The sequence below is a fragment of the Rhopalosiphum maidis genome, chromosome 2 (genome assembly GCF_003676215.2).
Source record: "Rhopalosiphum maidis isolate BTI-1 chromosome 2, ASM367621v3, whole genome shotgun sequence".
NCBI classification, from domain to species: domain Eukaryota; kingdom Metazoa; phylum Arthropoda; class Insecta; order Hemiptera; family Aphididae; genus Rhopalosiphum; species Rhopalosiphum maidis.
This window is the reverse complement of record NC_040878.1, coordinates 90,061,693-90,082,971: the sequence shown is the minus strand read 5'-3', so window position 1 is coordinate 90,082,971 and position 21,279 is coordinate 90,061,693. Positions and strand designations below refer to the sequence as shown.

The window sequence follows — 21,279 nt, the reverse complement described above, 5'->3', positions numbered from 1 at the left end:
CGTCAATACCTATAGAATTCTTAAAATAAATATTTTTATACAAGTATTGTACAATTAATACATTCATGTTATTAATTACTTAAATAATTTGACATTTTCAATAAAATATTATGACTAATTATTTTTATACTGTATGTGTGCAATGTTTAATTTATCTTCTTAACGAAGAGATTAGAATTAATTTACCATTTTCTAACTGTGGCTGACAGTTAGACAGCTGCTGATACGCCAGTTTCATTCGCTCGAGATTGATTTTAGAAGCATTAACATGATTTACAATTGGTAATGGGTAATCAATGCCAATTATACAATTCGCAGTAAATTGAATGGACTCGGGAGCTAACCATGGCTCATGGATATATTGATTAGGCATATTATTCAATGCTGGAATGTATCTTCTATAAAAATAAATGTTTTTTAAAAATTAAATCGTTGAATTCACACTACGACCCTATAGGGCTATAGAGTATAGATAAAGTCAATTTTTTTTTTTTAACAATAACGTTTCTAATAATAGTAATACTACAGAATACAATTATATCATTCATAAGTCGATCTTTACGATAAGATACATCAAACAGGTAAAATTATCAGTATAATAAAGTTAAAATAGCTATGTATTATAATTATATATTTATTATACTAATATTATACTGAGTATAAATGTATAATAATTAATAAGTAAGAACTAACTACTCGTATCGTATATTATAGATATTTCCAACAATTTTTTGATCAAAATAAAGCTTTTACTGTCGATTATAAATTTTGGAACATATCGTATTATAATTAATAATGTGTTACTTTTACTTATGAATAAATATATGTATTTTACCTTATATAATCACCATTCGGATCTACTTTTCGACCGAACCCAACTGGACAATAGCAGTGAATGAACTCTTGGTAAAACGAGGAGCACGAATACCACATCCAATAACCAGCGTTTACTGACCAATCGGCGTCCAACAATAGTTCATCGAACACCTAAGGATTTTCAGTCTTTTTCGTATTATTTATAACGTACATAAATCGTGATAAAACTAGAATAATATTGAAGTTCATATAATATTGTGTCATTTATTAAATGAACAGAGGGGTTCATTTCCCTTGTATACCTTCATTCCTTCTTCCCAAGATAGCCATAGGTCACCCCGAGTGAGAAAGCATGCGACTGCGTGTCTCGCTATGCAGTGGATCCATCCTTCTTGTCTTAGCTGTATCATGATCGCATCGATCCACGGGTAACCAGTTTGTCCCTATAAAATTAATTCAATTACTGTATTATACTGTACATCAATCGTCACGAACCACAATATGTTCGCTTATATAGAAATACGCGTGAATATTATTTACGTTCGCCCACTTGGACAGAGCCCGAGGATTTTTATCCCACGGTATTTGAACGCAAATCGGATTTCCGACCATTCGATCGAAGTTTGGATTGTTGGTGGACGCACAGTAAAAAAAATCTCGCCACAATAGTTGTCCGTGCAGCGAAAGAGGCGGTTGTGATTTTCGAATCTATATATGTATAATATATATATATTAGATTTTAAACTAGGCATTAAATATGACGGTGTGAATTGGAATAGTTATAATCCGGAGCAATTGTAAACGACATATTTTATACAAAATATAGTAGTTTGGTATCATTATATTATCAAACACTAGTCAATGACACAAAAGTTAGCATTACCCAGAAGACATTACGGAATTGGTTTAGTATACAGTATTCCAAAAATGTATCTATACTTTTGACTTTATTAGTATATTATTTTAGTATAGTTTTATCATTAATTGTACTTGTGAGTTAGGATGATAAGTATGCGATGTTCTCTATTAATGTTTATATGGTTAATTTATAAACCCGTACTTATTACGTTACATTATACTATTATGTTTTTTGGGATCTGAATTACAATTTCTTTTGTTTAATTTCAGATTTTCAGATACCTACTTTACTGCCATCAAAAATGTGACTTATCCAAAATAATTTTTAAATAGGTATGTTTTGTATGATAATTTTTATTGTGTATATACACATAGATATACACATGTTCTCGCAGAAACAATTGTTATTTTATTGTTCAATCGAATAATATGAGAACATTTACATTTGATTATAATACATCGGTTGATTATACATTTTAAATAAAATAAAAAAACCAAAATAACATAGGTATTTCAGCAAAAAATAAACTAATTTACTTAGGTACAATAATATTTAATTTCTTCTGATTTTTGTGAGGTTTTATAGGTTTAATCATACCTACTAAGTACTAATTAATCATTTACAATCGCCCCATTTTACTATTTTGTCTTACCTACATAATATATTATTACGTTTATATTATTTGGGCAACTATGTTAAGCTAGATAATATATTATAAAAATACCTTCTTATAAAGTTCATTTAATTCTGAAAAAAACAATCTAGTAGATAAGCATCCGAATTTCAAATACGGCGCGAGACCAGTGGGACTAGCTATTAAAGATTGTGGTGTCATTTTTGGTTTTCCGTAAGATGCAATGAATGCTTTCCGTTCTAAATGACATTGTAACCTTATCAAAGCTTCCGTCTCGCCCCCTATCCATACTTGTCGTGCTGGATTGTTTATCTCTTTAAATCCTGTAAATGAATATTTCAAAATAAATATATAAATATCTATCAACAAGAAAAACGCGTTGATATATATATTTTTAAAGATTATCAGTAACCGCGAATCAGTTGTTTCATTATTAATTATGTCGCTGTTCTTAAACTATTATTTAATTTTACTATTTGTAAACTTTAATATAATCATTGATAAAATATACATAAATATATTATACTTATTATAGTATAACACTTTGAATATACCTACTTTAGTATTATTTTTAAGTTTTTAAACATAACATACTTTTCATATGTATACAAACTGTACTCGAAAACGTATACAAAAACGTACCACAAAGATTATTTTTGTGCATAATAACTCGAAGTCAATAAAAGTTTGTATTGAATCGGGGTTAAAATTTGGTAATAATTTTTCTGCAATTTCTATCGCAATGTTCTGATCTTATTTTTAGAACTTTGGTACATAATAATATAATATATATTAACATATTATTATGATATAAAATTTATAAATACAATGTAATTATTTAAGACACCCAAGGGGGTGGCTAACGGGCTTTAGCCCTCCCCTCAAAAAAAAAATGGCTAACCCCAAACATTTTGATAATTTGATTAGGTATATTGACTTTAAATTATTATATAAAAAAATTATCAACTAACGAAATTGAAACATTAGGTATAACATAATATTATATATTTATACCTGTCATTCCGAGTCCTCTATTTATATTTAAAAATGATTTGAATTTAGCCCCCCTCCCCCCAAAAAAAAAATATCTTGGGTGCGCCCCTAAAGACACCTATAAGTACCGTAGTTATATTTACCAAGTTCTTCGAGTGTAGGGACACCAAATATTTCATCATGGTCATATTTGGTTGGCGTAAAAGCATTACCGAGAAATTCTTTATCAATGCTAGGTACGGCTCTTTCCGGTGGATCAATACACTCTAATAATTTTTGAAATAGGTGATATGTCAATGGAGCTTTTCCGCCATTCACGTTTATTATTCTGGAACAAAAACCAATTAGTTGAAGACAATTTTCTATAACTAAATTATTCAATAAATTAAAATGAATTTAAGAAATGTGCCCATGTAAATGAATTTCCTACTTAATTGTTTTTAAAATATAGATAACATCGCTTGCAAAATATAATAACCTTTTTATTTAATATAAGTTACCCGATGCAGATATTTTTGATTTTAACAAACATATAGTAAAAACATATTTAACTGTTTAATGCTAACCAATAGTTAATAAAATAAAATTGGATTATTTTAAAGTGTTCAATATTTACTTGTCTAATTGGTACAGAGTGTGTGAACAACGAGTTATGACAGAAATTCCCATTTCACTACACATAACTTTTATATTTTGATCTCTCACTCGACCAAACGGCTCAGGATCTTCTTCAAACGTGAAGTTTGTTGTACCCCATAGCTAAAAACAACTTTACTATACTTTTTATACAACATAGTACGTAAATTATTATAATCTATTATGTAATATACTTTTTATGTCATTAAGGACATGTAAATATATTATAGCCTTGTAAGTACATACAACAATAATGATATTTTATACTTATACATGCACATCAAAAATCGTTCATTATTAAATTAAATAATGCCCAAATATCGGTATAGTTAAAGACAAGGTTTGAGCTCATGTATAAAATGAAAACGTACTCTAAACAGTTTAGGTAATGCCTCGGCTGGCTGCCCCTTGATTACAAAAAGTCTAGAATTTAGTTTTTTCAGGCTGTTATCCAAATCTACCAGGCACTGCAAGAGAAATCTAAAACACAAATATCAAAAGATTATTTCACACATATTCTTATGTTTGACTATGATAATCATATTTGTGATTCTAACCTCCATTTATTGACGCCCACATTTGACGCACCAGCGAACCACGGATCAAGTATGAAAATGCATCGAAATGTTTTAGCATTGATCAGCCCCTCTCGTAAACTAGGGTTATCATGCAATCTCAACCCTTTACGAAACCAGTGAACGGTATGTTTATTTTGCACCTTAAAATCCATGGTTGATAATACGAACTTTGTTGAACGTTAGACTTGTACAAAAAGTACTCTCTAGTAAATTTAAATAATATTGTTGATACAAATATATTTAAACATAACAAACATAATAATTGAATGAAAACTCGACCAGTATTTTTTTTTTTTTATTGGTGCTTTCTTTTATAAGAACCGATTAAAAATAATTTTATGAGTTTTTTTAAAATTTATGTTGAACGTGTAAGCACTAATTTTATTTATATAATATTTAGAATGAAAAAAAAATAGTTTTAACCATTGAAAGAAACGAGTGAATTATGTTTTGTTATTAATAATGACACTTTGAGTAGTATTATAAATTATTTATGTGAAAGTAAAATAAGTCACACAAAAACATTGTTTAAATATTTATAATAGTTTTAAAATTGGATAAAATCATTTTTAATCAGATAATTTTAATTTGAACTATAATTCTAACTAAATTGACTTCTCTTTATCTTTGAATGTTAATAATAGTCTTCATTCTTATATAAATTATATTTTTAAGGTTATTTATTATTAAAAAATTGTATACACTTTTAAACTACTAACCCTTACCTACACTATTAATACAACTATGTACAATTTATTTAGATTTTTAGTTTATAATTCCTTCATTCTTGGGAAATTATATTAATTTTTAATCGAACCTACTTAAAAGTAGACTTGCCTATGTATCTGAAATATTACATTGAAAGCTGTAATCGTTATTTCGATATTTGGTCATTTTAACTGCATTATTAGATACATTTAAGATTTAAGTAAATACAACAATAATATAAATGTAGAATTTTTAGTAAACTTTAATAAAAATTAAGTTTAGTTATTTTGTTAAAACGAATATTAATTGTTTTAAATATTATATTACAGTAATAACATTATTATTTTTCACATTAGTTTTTAATAATTATTGGTATACGAGTATATAGTTGAGTAAAGCGTATCATTATACTACTACTAATATTACTATCATTGCTACCATCTACTATGCTAACTCTTTAGATTTACAACACGTTTGAACACAAAATTATAATATATATATATGAGTACTGTAAAGGGGCGTAAACAAAGGAGATGTGAAAGTTATCCTTCCATGAACTTTTTTTGTGGAGCTTTAAAACTTGCTTGACATTTGTTAATAATTTTAGTAAGTATATCTTATAATAAATGGTAATAATATACTGTATCTGTAATTTCCAAACATTTTTTTAATAATTAAAATATTTTATATTATTATTTTAATTATTACCCATACGAATTTGACGTAATACATTTTTCACGTATTGGAATAATCACAAATATTATTAGTACTTATATAACATAATACAATGTGTGTATATGTCTCATATACTTCTTAACAAAACTTATTCTTTTTTGTTTTGATACCCTTAACTGTGATATTATTTTATCGAATGCCCAAACGCGTGGAGTGAATTTTAAATACCGAAAAGGCAAAAATACCCTATCGACAATCGTATCTTTATTAGGTAAATAGCAAATTAAAAAATTAAGTTATAAGTTTGATACCTACCCTGCAAAACACGTCTGATGTAGGTGCCTATTCACTAACTGCCTACCGATAACCTACTCAACTTACGTATCCGTCGATTCTGAAATTGCATAGTTTTTTTTTTCCCCAGAGCACATTTACACCGATTAAACCCAATCTGAACGTTATCGTCGAGGTCAAAACTGACTTGATACCGCTAACACACGATTTTTCATCACAAATTATATTTTTTTAAATGTGTACCTAGCACTTATTGTGGCAGACACGTCGAGAAAAACGTAACAACGTATTTTATCAGATTTTATAAAAATATTATTAAAAAAAAACACGAACCGTTCGCACGAATATAAATTTAATATTGTAAAGTACTTAACTAATGTTATAATCGTATAAACCACGTCCGACGGCGATCATTGAGAAGCGCGCGCGGCGACCGACTAACTGTATCGTTGATCATTTTTCCAATAGAATACGTTTTATATGCCTAGGTACATAGTAATATTATGGTTATTGTCACTCGTTAAAATAAGTATAATATTTCATTTATTCGGATTCGAGCTAGTCACGTTGCACAGTGGCGTGTCGCGGCTGGTCACGTTGTCGGCGGCGTGGTTCAATAATAATAATATATTATATACGTCATGTAGGTAGATATAATATATATATATATATTACTATTTACTATCATACACTGTGTCAACGACGTCACGTACATTCGTGGGGTACTAGAGTCCCGTCGTATACATTTTAATATTTCTGTATTATTGTTTGGTACGATTATTTGTAGGTATGAGTGGTTTTCATATGGGCGAATGACCCAAAATCACATATCGTTTACGCTAATGTATATCTAATACCTATCGACATATTGCTGGGAAGAAATATATTTGAATACCTAATACATATCTATTACGTTTTCCTTTATAATTTTCGAATAACATAACAATCGAAGATTAGCCGAACATGTTATTATCACCTTTTATTTGAGATTTTGAGCGAAGCAATGCATTGATTTTACAATGATGTGTGTATTTTTTTGTCTGTACATACGAGAGTGGTTGACAAAAAGCTTTGATATTCAATTTTGAGGGTGGTTTATGATAAAAAAAATTGCATCTATTTTATAATTTAAACAAGTCAAAATTAAAAATTCCCAATGTTTTAAAAAATAATAAAAAAAAACAAGGGTTTTTAAACAAATCCAGTTTTTGATTTATTTTTTTTCTGTGTAATTCCAATACGAAAAACCGTAGATACTTGAAATTTTAACCATACAATAATGTTGAATGTAAACAACACACCCTATAGTATGTAGATTATAAGTAAAATTATTCACACTGTAGTTCGGCAGACGCTGAATAGGCATTTTTGTATAACTAGCATATTCTCTCTATGTAGTAGTCTGTAGGACAATCAGTCGTTGTTTTATATTACGCCTCGGAGCACTATAGTTATTCGTTTCAATTATACATATTATTATATTATTACATATATCCGATCTTATTATTATTTACCTTTAGCTTCTGTATATCTGGTGTACTTTAACAGGTTATGGGCCCAGTAGTACGGTAATTATAATAGAGTCATGTATGTTTGATACTATAATTATTGATTTACAAATCGCGTGTTTGTGTACAGACAGTGTACAGCAATAATAATTCGTGAAGTATAGTGCAGTGCAGTGTTAGTGCATCGATCGTGTGAAGCGCAGAAACTGTGTTTGTTATTATTACATTTATAGTGTACAGACAGTGTACAGATAATTCGTTATTATGGAAAACGAATCTATAAAAATAAATAAACTGACAGGTAATGAAAATTGGGAAACATGGAAATTCCAAATAAAAGTCATAATGACTGCAGCCGATATATTTGATGTTGTGACCGGAAATTCGAAAAAACCTGTTCTTAACAAATCAAGTTCAGAAACTGAAGAAGATGCAAGAAAAAGGTATGGTGTAGATTATTCAATATATAAAAAAGCGGACAACAAGGCTCAAAAGTATATAGTCACGTCAGTGGATGAACAACCACTGCAGTACATAATGAATTGTGACACGGCTAAGGAAATGTGGGACAAGTTGCTTAGTGTATATGAACAAAAGTCGGACTCGAGTGTAACATTGATTCAACAAAAGTTCTACAGCTATGTTAAAGACCCAGATGACAATATGGCGATTCATATTTCGAAATTGGAGAGTCTTAGTAGAAAATTAAAGCAGTTAGGTGAACCAATATCCAACTCAATGCTTATGACTAAGATACTAATGACTTTGCCAGAAAATTACAAACATTTCTACAGTGCATGGGATTCGATACCAAATGTGGACAAAACATTGTCAAATTTGTCATCTAGACTCATGGTAGAGGAAACAAGGCAAACTCAAGGTTATGATACTCAGAGAGATATTGCAAGTAGTAGTGCATTTTCGGCAAAGAAATCCTATGGAACAAATAAAGAAAAACATACGAAAATTGGCAATTCTGAAAGTCAATGGAACAATGATAAAAAACCAGGCAAGTGTAATCATTGTAAAAAACCAGGGCATTGGAAACGTGAATGCCGGATTTTCTTAAAAGAACAAAAAGAAAAAAATAAGAGCAACTCAGGAAATGCGTTGGTTGGTGTACAATCAAAGGACATCGAAATCAACGAGTCGGAAAAATGGTATGTGGATTCAGGCGCTAGCGATCATATGACCAGCAGAAGAGAATGGTTCAGTAACTATGAGTCATTTGAAGTGCAGTTACCAGTACGTATCGGTGATGGTAAACATATTATGGCTATTGGTAAAGGTAATATAAATGTACAAGCGAGAATCGGCGATAAATGGGTTGACAGTCATTTGTCAAACGTTTTACATGTACCTGATCTGAAGGTAAATTTGTTTTCGTGTGGAGCATGTCTTGATAAAGGCATAAAAATGATGACAGACAGTGACGGATGTATATTTAAAAAAAAACAATCGTATAGTTGCTATTGGAGTTCGTGAGAATAAAATGTTTTCAATGGTTCTGAGAACAAGACCATTATTACAACCGGCTGATCAAGCAAATGTTGCAGTTAAAAATCTCACGTTACTACAGTGGCATGAAATATTAAGTCATCAGAATGTTCAATATGTTCGGAACTACTTGAAATATAAGCGGATTCCATTCATAGAAACGAAAAACAAATTTTTCTGTGAAGCTTGCATTTATGGTAAACAACACAGAGAGCCATTCACATTAAGTAAAACTAAAACTACAAAGCCAGGTCAGTTAATTCACAGTGATGTATGTGGCCCCATGGAGGAAAACTCACTTGGAGGTAAACGGTATTTTGTTATATTCAAGGATGATTTTTCTAACTATACGTATGTGTATTTTATGAGCCAAAAATCAGAAGTTAAAAATAAATTTGAATTATTTTTGAATACAGTCAAAAATCAGTTAAATATTTCAGTAATTACTTTAAGAAGTGATTGTGGTCTGGAATATAAAAATACTGAAGTAAAAGCCTTATTGGATAAATTAGGAATAAAACATGAGACGAGTGTACCATACACGCCCCAGCAAAATGGCAAGGCGGAAAGATCAATGCGAACAATTGTAGAAGCGGCCAGAACTATGTTATATAGCAAAAATTTATCTAAGACACTTTGGGCAGAAGCAGTGAATACAGTCGTGTATACAATAAATCGTACAGGTAACACAGGTCAAGAAGGAAAAACACCTTATGAATTATGGTTCAATAAAACACCCGATATAAAGCATCTGAAAAATTTTGGTACCGAAGTATATGCACATATACCAAAAGAAAAACGAAGAAAATGGGATCAAAAGGGTAGAAAAGGTATATTCGTTGGATACTCAGAAGAAACCAAAGGATATCGTATATGCTTTGATGGAAGAGAAATTTCAATAAGCAGAGATGTAATATTCAAAGAGTCAACAAGTCCATCTACAGCTACACAAGTAAAAATCATAAATAAAGAAGAAGAGGAAGAAATAAATTTGGAAGGAGAAGCTGGAGATGAGGAAGACAACAACGACGACGAAGAAAAGTTGGATGATGATGAACAGATAACAATAGGAGTTGAAGAGCAAACAAGAATGACACTCAGAGACAGAGGAAAACTCAATAAACCTATCAGGTATAGAGATGCGTTATTTTCAGCATGTAATGATCCAGTTACATTCGAAGACGCTATGACAGGTGACAATTCAGATAATTGGAAGGCAGCAATGAACGATGAAATGTTGTCATTGAATAAGAATGAAACATGGACACTTGTGGTCTTGCCTCAGAATAAAAAACCTATCAATAATGGTTGGGTATACAAGACTAAATACAAAGCGAACGGAGATGTCGATCGGTACAAAGCAAGGTTAGTGATAAAGGGATGTGCGCAAGTTCATGGAATAGATTTTCAAGAAACATTCAGCCCAGTAGTGAAATATGATTCTGTTCGAGTAATACTTGCGATAGCAGCAGCCAGAAAATTAGTACTCAGACAATTTGACATTAAAACAGCATTCTTATATGGAGATCTTGAAGAAGACATTTATATGAAACAGCCAAAAGGTTACGAAGACGGAACACATTTAGTATGCAAACTTCAACGGAGCCTATATGGGTTGAAACAGGCGCCCAGGTGCTGGAACAAAAAGTTCAAAAATATGCTGATGAACTTTGACCTAAAAGAAACAAAAGCAGATCCTTGTGTATTCGTAAGTAATAAAAACAATCAATTATTAATTGTCGCTATTTTTGTAGACGATGGGCTAATCGCAGCAACAAATAACCAGCTGGTGGACATAATGGTGAAGTATCTAAAGGACAACTTCGAGACGAAGGAAGGTGAACTTGATCATTTCTTGGGTATTGAAATTGATCAGAGACCTGATGGTTCAATTTTCGTACACCAATCTTCATATTGCAAGCGCATTTTAGAGAGGTTCAATATGGAAGAAACCAAAGTCTTGCATATTCCCACAGATCCACAACACTCATTAGATCCAAATCTGGCAGGATCATTGGAAGCAGGGGAAGTTCCATACAGAGAAGCAGTTGGAAGTTTGTTGTATCTAAGCCAAATAACAAGGCCCGATATAACGTTTGCAGTAAACCTTGTCAGTCGTTATCTAGAAAAGCCTCTGACAATTCATTGGAATGCGGTGAAACGCATATTTAAATATTTAAAGGGAACGTTTAATTATGGTTTAATTTATGATTCTAGTGTAACACCAAAGTTGCGTGGATATAGTGATGCAGACTATGCTGGTGATACAATAACGAGACGATCAACTTCAGGATTCATTTTCATGATGGGAGATGGAATCGTAGCATGGTGTTCACAAAGGCAAAAATCGGTAGCACTTTCGACTACTGAGGCAGAATACATAGCGCTGAGCCAATCTATACAGGAACTCACTTGGTTGACGCTACTTATCAGTGATCTTCTGGAGCCACAGGGAGATACACCTGTTTTGTATGCAGACAACCAAAGCGCTATCAAACTAGTGAAAAATCCAGAATACCATAAGCGAACAAAACACATCGATGTACGCTATCATTACATTCGTGAGAAGTTCAGTGAAGGGATGTTTTCTCTAGAATATGTGCCAAGCAAGGAGCAGTTAGCTGACATATTGACTAAGCCAACTCCACGACCAAGATTCCAGGAACTCAGGGAGATGTTGGGAATTAGATATATTAATTCTAAGTTAGGGTATATTGTTTAAGGGGAAGTGTTGAATGTAAACAACACACCCTATAGTATGTAGATTATAAGTAAAATTATTCACACTGTAGTTCGGCAGACGCTGAATAGGCATTTTTGTATAACTAGCATATTCTCTCTATGTAGTAGTCTGTAGGACAATCAGTCGTTGTTTTATATTACGCCTCGGAGCACTATAGTTATACGTTTCAATTATACATATTATTATATTATTACATATATCCGATCTTATTATTATTTACCTTTAGCTTCTGTATATCTGGTGTACTTTAACAAATAATTTCCTATACATATTATAATATAATAGGTATATGAATTTATAATATTTAAAATATTCGTAAGTTATTAAAAGACTTTTGAAAATTCAGTATCCCGTAAGTTGTTTATTTACCAATAAATAAATATCAAAAATTTATATTTTATAAATGTTTAAATTTTGAATTTTGACCAAATTCGAATATTTTAAAATTATTTTGTAGTTAGAAATAAATATAATTTATTTTATATATATATCTAAAATTTTAAAATATAATACAAGGTCTGTACTTATACGTTTTTAAACTTAAATTAAACAAATTTTTTGCTGGAATGTATTCCTCCTCAACAATTAAAAAATTTATAACTGTATTTTTACCAAATATTTAGACAATCATTTTCTAAACATGAAAAAAATTTGAAGTTCAAATTTTGTTAAAAACAGGAAAATTTGTAAATTTTATTGAAATTGAAAATTGTATACCTAATAAGGCTATTGACAATTTAATTCAAAGTTCCTCATAAAAATTTCATACTGGAATATTTAAAATATGAATAACAATATAAGTTTTGTTATAATTCAACATTATTAGTGAGGGGGGGGGCATTTTTACTATATTATTAAATTTTATACATATCGCAATAATATTTTCAAATGCAATGTTTTCGGTAAGAATTATTCAATCTACTGTATTATTAAAGTAAAAAAAATAAATTTACCTTTTAGCAATATCAAAGAATATAAAATAATAGGTATAATATGAAGTATACTTAGTGATATAGGCTGATAGAGCTTCTCTACTGAAAATCGTTTTCCGTATATACAAATTGAATGATACGAGTATATTATTTAATTCAAATTAAATACATCTATCATAGTAATCCACTCTTCGATACCTATTGTACAAGAAGGTGTTACCCCACCTATTTTTCTAGATTTTCTAAATCAAATTGTTTATCCTTAAAATCGATTTTTTTTTTTTTACATCATAAATTTGTTTATATACATATTTTATGGTATTAAGCAAAATAGGAAAATAGCGTTATCTTTACCTGAGTAAAGCCTACATCGTTTGATTGAAAAATTAACCAATTTTTATGATATTTATATCTATACGGCTATTACCTACATAATACAATATTACAAAACACAGAAAACAAACATTTTATCATTACATAGTAGGCATTGGCACAAATTGGCAAAATAATCGGTTAATTAAAAATTTAAATAATAAAATGATGTGATTAGGTACACTCGTTCTTTAAAACATGAAAAATATTATTAGACAAAAACATATTATTTTAAAGTATATTAGCATTAAAAATAACATGCTTAAATAATCTTAAATTAACATATTAAATTGTTGTTGGTATATTTAGCAGTTTTAGTAAGTTTTACCAACATAGTTGAGACTCACTCAGATTTAAAGTTCAATTGATGAATAAACCGTTTGGATAAACAATGCCAAAGAGGAGAATTTTCCTTCGATCCTAATTGCATAGGTGACTGCGATACATAGAGATTAATTAATAATACCAATCCACGAAAGTCACAGTTAAATGCATTTTGAGTAAACATTGCCTCAATGAAGAAATATATAGATACTTTATAAAAATTCATGTGAGTTGATTAAATCCACAGCCTTATTGATTATAAATTATTAATAATTGGAAGTTTCTTAAACTAGCTATAATATTTAAAGCAGGTAAAATTATGTCAAATCGAATAAAGAGCTTAATAAATACTTATTACCTACGCAAGTAATAAAATAGTTATTTGTTCGTTTCTATTATGGCTTCTTTGTTTCTAAAAAATTCGATTTTCGTAATTTTGTAAGATTAAAAAATGTACACAGTTACGTAATAAACGTACTGTATAATAAATAATAAGGTACACTCAAATCATACCATGATAAGTAGGTTGGATGACAGAATCCAATGATTATGTAATATGAATAAATAAAACATAATGAAAAACTAATAATAAAGTTCAACAACCTCACAATACGAAGAAATTTCAAAAAATAATTAAGATACAATTTACCGCATCGTTGTCTTTGTTATCGAATTATTGTCAATGTACTACCACAAATTTATGAAATTATACTTTCAAAGGATCTGTGATACTACTGTACTACTGTAGTTACCTGTAAATAAAATGTATTAATATAATAAATTAAAAATTTCACCTTTTATAACTGAATATAAATACGATATCCTTTCTTATATTGTTGATTTTTTTTATTGTATTCGTATTGATTGTAGATATCGCAATATTGTCTTGAAGGGTAGTACTCTTAGGTACATTACTTTATTTACTGAACATAATTATTTTTAAAAGTTATTCTATAATAACGAGGTAACAAGTGTATCTAATGTGTTATTTATAATTTTGTTCTTGTATTATTTTAATATACTATGTAAATAACTATTTATTTATTTGGTTAAAAAGTCTACCTAATATAATACCTTTGAATTGTATTATGTGTTGTTTTATAAACATTAATTGATTATCAATGCTAATTTCTTTTTTAAATCTTGCACAGGACAGTATTTGTACAAAAAAAAGTAAAGAATTAACGACATATATTTGGAAAACATTTTATTTTTTTTATGTACAATTAATAATATAACTAAACAATGTATCATAATTAAAGTAAAGCATTAGTTTTCATTGATAAAACATAAAAGTTATGTTATTTTATTACATTAATGCATTATTTATATAGAAAAAATGATCTATTACTTTTTACCAATTTAATGAGTAGATTAGGAATATAATATAATTCAAGTTCCTTTTAAAAAGTAACATATCCTCACTGGTTTGGTGATTTTTTATTTATCCATCTAGTTGGTATACCACAGTTAATAATAATTGGTATGTTAGTAGTAATACAAAAAATTGAGCAAAAAGGATGATTTAAACCCAATCAGTGAACTACCTTTCAATTATTATGATATATACACTTTATATCAGCTGGGGCGCTAAACCAAATAATTTTATGATAACAAAAAGTCGAAATCGAAATAGATAGTGGACCAAACAATATGATTAAGTTGATGTGGTAATATAATGCTGTATAAAAACTTGAAATAGTTAAATAATCTGGGGACTAGGACAATAGGTTAGAATGAGCATTGATTAGATTATATTCCATAATCAATAGTAAAAATAGTAACAATAGTAGGGATTTAGGAAATGTAAGGTATACAAGATTAAAATAGATACTGTATAAGTTTGATAGTTTTAAATCGGGAATATTACTCCGTTTTTCTATTGTTTGGAGGTGTAGTATACGACTTTCGTCATTGTTCTCGTGACATATCGCCACATAGAGTTGACATACGTATATTATTATACTGGTATGTAATATATATGATCATAATCGATGTCTAATTGCCTCTGGACATTTATTAAGCTGATTTTTTTTGTTTCTGGTACAAATCGCCACACAAATAATGCACCAGAAAGGCATAGCACAAAGTAAAACAAAAATACATATTCGATGTCGAAAAACTTGTTCATTTCGTATGGAAAGTAAGCATTTGCTAAGACTAGTAGCCAGTTTATAGCTGCTGCAAAGCTTATTCCGTACGACTTTACCTAAAAAATAACCATAATATTCATATATTTATTATAAATTATAATTGGTTCTTTTAGATATTATTATTGAAAATATTAATTTATATATTACAAGAAGATAATATATATTATTATGTTATGAGATATTATTCGCTATACGTTTGTACAAGTTTTCATTACATAAATAACATAATAGATATTATATTGAGGTCATTTATATACGTACTTTGGTCGAAAATATTTCTCCCAATATAACCCAAGGGACAGGTCCAAATCCTAAAGAATACGCCATAATGAAAAACATAACGAGAGCCATCGATATATCATTGAACGTAGTAGTATCTAGTTGCATTTTAATAATGATGCAGAATGCCAAACCAACCAAACATAGACACATAATCACGGCCGAATATATTAATAACATACGACGACCTTTGCTGTCTATGATGATTATTGCGACATGTATCATAATGACCTAAAATATATTATTCGATTTAATGTATAATTATATTATACCTAATACCTATGTTTCAGACGTGAGTTGAAATGTAAGAATCAAATTCTGACGTAAAATACAAATTGTAACTAACTTGAACGAGTCCTAATGTAATGGATATCGTTTTAGGGTCGACATCAATTTCAGCCATTTTCATAACAGGAAACATGTACGATATTATTTCATTTATTCCACACATTTGGTGGAAAAACATACATCCAACGGCGATCAGCAATGCTTTGCGATCCGCACGGTAACTAAATGCTTCCAATATCTGCCATGAGCTTCGTCGATATGTGTTCCGGTAATCGGAATTAAACTATTTAAAAAAAAACACACACAACCATACGTATTTTGTATTATAATCTCTAACACGAAATCACATGTAATTATCTCTTTCTTCTGTTTATATTATCATATTATGTAAATATAATATAGGTACCATCGGGTGCAATACGTCCATCCTATAGGGTTCATCCAACAAATTTATAGTGCTCATACATTCGTCGTTGCTATGGTTTGGTTCGAAAAAATTGTTCGGCGTTGAGTACGGCGGTTTAGGAACGAAACACAATCCGATCGCGTGAAATACAACGAACAAGCAGCAATACACGTTGAACGGTATGCTGAAAGGTCGGTGATTATCATACTGTTCGAATGGGCCAAACACGTCGGATATCACGACGCCCAATACCATGATCGCGTGGAACAATATACCCATTTTGCCTACGAAAAAAAATTATTGTTTGTAAGTGATAGAAATCAAATGACAGTCGACCGATGTTTTCCGCAAACGAAAAGCAAAAATGCATTATAAGCAGTAATAGGTACACAAGACTAGCTGGGTATTATTGTTTGTGAAATACTGAGAATCATGACTTTACCTACCTATTAGATATTTATTTTATCTGTGGTATACTGAAAATATAGAGTTCACGGCTACGTCATTTGTCGAATCGTGTTTCTTATTTTTTCGTAATCTGCAGATTAGCCATTGTAATTATGGTATCAGTCACTAACCATTATTTACCGTAAGTTGGCCGAGCTCAACTTTTTAAACACGACACGACGCGATAGACGACGTAGCTGTGAACACGACTCAACTTGTAGATTTCAGACATCACTAACCGTCCATAAGAAAAAGGATATCAATTGAATACAACGATTTATCTGGTGCAGATATATTATACAGAGATAGACATGATTTTTTTTCTCTCTAAAGGCGCTATTTCACTATCGACGTGACACGTATCACATTTTTCATAATTTAAGCACGAAGTGAAAAATAATAAAATATTTAAAAGTCAAAACATACAAAAATCATATGGATCGTTGTAACTGTTAAACTGTCTCGCATTCAGGGTCGGTCGTTTAATTTTTCTAAATAAAAAAATTTTCTATAATATTAGACCGAATTAAAATAATAATATTTTCCATAGAAACAGAGAAAATAAATTAGTAATCGTTTTTTGTATCACCTTCAAATTAATATAAAATAGTTACGAATTTTTTCGTTGCGGTATTTGCACTCTATTTCCTTCCTGAAATGATCCCTTATTTGAACTAAATAATTGGGACAATTTTTTTTGTCAACTGGAAATTAATAATTACACTATAATTCATATAAAGTTTAAAAAATATGGGTAAATAAAATGAAAATTAAAAACACAACGATAGAAAAAACTGTTATTCAACTGCACCCGATTTATTTTTATTGCAATACTATAAAAACTTTTTCACCAGGCTAAGCTACTCGCCATAATATTATGTGGTAGTATATATGTTACCATATATTATTTATTAGTGTTTATATACTATATATTTTATTTTATGGACTTATGGTTACAATTTTTTAAGTACTAATGAAAAACGAATGTGCGTTAATTGTTAATAAATACCTCGGAATTTTGGGTGCGAAATCTCGCCAACGTATGCGGGTACGATAGCGGACATCGCGCCTGAACCGATTCCGAGCAATAATTTTCCAGCGACCATCAACTCTGTTAGTGTTACTGGTAAAGTAACGATACATAGACCGCCGACCAAAACGGCATCAAAAAACGCCATGCCCAGTCGGCTGTCAAAACGCCTCCAGACGGGCCCCGAGAGCAATGCGCCAATCACGGCACCAGCCACGAACACGATGGGCGAAAGCGAACACCAAAGGCCACCACCGGAAATTGGGATCAGAGACGACCATTCCATTTGTCGGAGTATTACACCTATAGCCATCGCCACTGATAATACTGAAAACGTATACTTATTATAATGCGATTTACAAAAATATCTGCATATGGAGACGCAGGTTTATATTTTTTAAGTATATTGTAACGTACCAGTAAAAGCACGAAGTTTTGTTGATGATTCCATTTTTTTTTTAGTATAACTGCTGTGTATACAATATAGAATAATAAATACAACCTTTACAAAAACTCTGAATGAAGGTAGCACAAAATCAAGTCTGTTTATTTTAATAATAATTGTTATAATAAACATTTATCCATGGTGATTAGTTTATAACAATATAATAAAACGCCGATTACAATGACGTTATAAAAATAATCATATTGTATTTTCGTTTGATTATTATTAAATTAGTATCGTGTCATCATAGTTATATGAATTATAGAAGAAACGATTTTCGATGACAAAAAATTATATTTATTGAGATTTTAGAGTAATCGAAATAATCGAATAAAATCATTGACTTATTTACAAAGAAAACCGTTCACTGAAATATATCCCGTAGGTCCGACTGGCTATAAATTATTGATAATTATTCAATACTCAATGTATACGTACTTTAAAAGATGGCTCATTTAACCATCATGAAAATGCTGTTGTACGTTGTGACGCTTGTAAGGACGTCTTGAAAAAGCTTTAGAGAAAGGGCAGTCACACCTAAATCTTAAAGCTTTTTAAAGAAATTCTTAATTTTTAATAGTTAAATTTTCTGTAACTAAACTATTAATAAAATATTAAAATTATTTACAAATGATTAATGCATACACACTAGAATTAAAAAAAAAATCTTAATAAACATGACAATTTATTTTATTTTATATAAAATTCATCCCATTCCAACGCACATTACAATAATATATACAATTTTTACAATTAAATATGTTTTCATACAATAAATTTACGATTATCTTATCAATAAATAAGTTTACAGAACATAACTGCATAAAATATTCAAATAAATAACTGCAAAGAAATGAATATGTTTTGATTATGTAACACAATTAATACATTTTAAAAGCCATGATAGTGGCTTAGTGCAGGGAACATGCCCTGCAATTTATAGAATTGTGAATTCAGCCGATAACTAAAATAAAATATACATTTTACAGTAAAATTTCTTTCATAAAATTACAAAAAAAAAAAAAAAAATACATAGATTTACTAGGTAAACCAATCATACATTATCATAATGATAATTTGTTACGAACAAACATATTAACACAAACTAACTAGTAACTAGTAATGCTTTGATATCCATTAATTCAAATTGTAAAATCAGCATAAAAAAGGTGGGCAAGTGGGTATTGCTCTGCTGTAAGTAGAGATGGAGAGTAGGTCGGAGTTTGTCGATTGCGTCCCAGATACAGGTAAACGATTTTTTTTCCACCTTTTCCGTGTTCCGATTGCGTCCTATTGAATAGTAGGTAAGCGTTAATTTGACAAATAAATTTAAATATTAAATCTAATATTTTTGTCATACATGGTGTGGAGGTATATTTAAACATGAATTGATTTTTACTTGATGAATTTACGAACATTTTATTATGCTTCTGAAAGCTTTCATTCAAAATTTAACTCTTGTTTCTACACATCTCATCCCAATATTCATCAATTTCTAGATATTTTAAAACAATGTCAAACAGATACATACATAAAAATAACGTCAAGTCATGATTTAATATCTGTGTAACGCAGAGCAAAGTATTTGAAATAACAGAAATTTATTGATAAACAAATAAACTTAAATAATAAAATTATAACCCCTTAAAACTATTTCACTTAAAAACCCTTTTTTTAAATGACATATTTGGACTTAATTTTATTGATTTTTGTATTAATATTATTTTATATTACTGACAAGAAATATATTATTTTAGAACACTAACTAGAAATATATTATTTAAATTATTTATTCCTATTTATTTGGATTTATTTTTATTGGTTTTTGTATTATTATTATACAATATAATTATTAATTAGGACTATTCATTTTACAAAATTGTATGCTTATATATGCTAAAATGCTTATTTATAACCTAACAATTAAACACAATCAGAACATAAAAAGGTAAGAAAAAATAATTTACCTATTCGATTTGTGGACGCAATCGACATACTAAAAAGCTATAAAAGGTTGAAACGGGACGCAATCGAATGACGCCCGAGTAGGTCACTATAATGGATTCGTTAAATTTGAATGCAATGACATGTATCACTGTATACGAAAAACAATTCTGAACGGAGATGATTTGTTAGGATAATTAATAGGATATATTATAATTTATTACCTATATTTAAATTGTAATATATCGTTATATTACTCGATTTCGTAAAAAAATAAATTTTATACTCTCATAAAATTTTTCTATATTGACGCTGGAATTTTTTTTTATAGTTACTTAAGGGGATTCCATCCCGTGATTTTCTGTTTTTGTCTAACACACGCGTGATATAGTATTTTAGACATGTTTTTTGCCAAACATACCAATTAATCTAATGAAGTGATAAGAATTCTGTACACAAATTTGAATTTGTCGCCAAGTCTATTTGGAATCGACTTTCTCACACCTTTGATATTTTCCTCCAAATTTCTAAAAAAAAATATGTTAAAAAAGAGTAATTCAAAATTGCCGTATTTCAATTTTTGGAGAAGTTAAAATCAAAAATTCAAAAATTTGGGAAAGTCAATTTCAAGTAGACTCGACGATAAATTTAAATTTGTTTTTAGAATTCTTATCACTTCATTGGATCAATTGGTATGATAGGCAAAGGATCCGTCTAA

The 21,279-nt window shown here is 29.6% G+C and overlaps 2 protein-coding genes across 3 annotated transcripts; both read right to left on the bottom strand.

Annotated features, from left to right (window-relative positions):
- Positions 1-124: 124 nt before the first annotated feature.
- LOC113551286 (cryptochrome-1-like) lies at positions 125-6,538 on the bottom strand. 2 transcript variants are annotated; one of them, XM_026953446.1, is made up of 10 exons: positions 6,281-6,538; positions 4,496-4,719; positions 4,310-4,418; positions 3,919-4,061; positions 3,446-3,630; positions 2,400-2,632; positions 1,357-1,524; positions 1,119-1,259; positions 836-987; positions 125-398 (listed from the first exon to the last, which is right to left on the bottom strand). In XM_026953446.1, exons 2-10 carry the CDS (start codon positions 4,666-4,668, stop codon positions 152-154), a joined length of 1,551 nt encoding a protein of 516 aa, XP_026809247.1. In that variant the 5' UTR covers positions 4,669-4,719; positions 6,281-6,538; the 3' UTR covers positions 125-151. The 2 variants fall into 2 exon arrangements, with proteins under 2 accessions (XP_026809247.1, XP_026809248.1); XM_026953447.1 differs by lacking the exon at positions 125-398 and having other exon boundaries at positions 844-1,043.
- Positions 6,539-15,529: 8,991 nt separating this feature from the next.
- LOC113552656 (facilitated trehalose transporter Tret1-like) lies at positions 15,530-18,623 on the bottom strand. The gene is made up of 6 exons (XM_026955502.1): positions 18,590-18,623; positions 18,152-18,499; positions 16,696-16,979; positions 16,348-16,572; positions 15,984-16,232; positions 15,530-15,778 (listed from the first exon to the last, which is right to left on the bottom strand). Exons 1-6 carry the CDS (start codon positions 18,621-18,623, stop codon positions 15,530-15,532), a joined length of 1,389 nt encoding a protein of 462 aa, XP_026811303.1.
- Between the last annotated feature and the right edge of the window lie 2,656 nt (positions 18,624-21,279).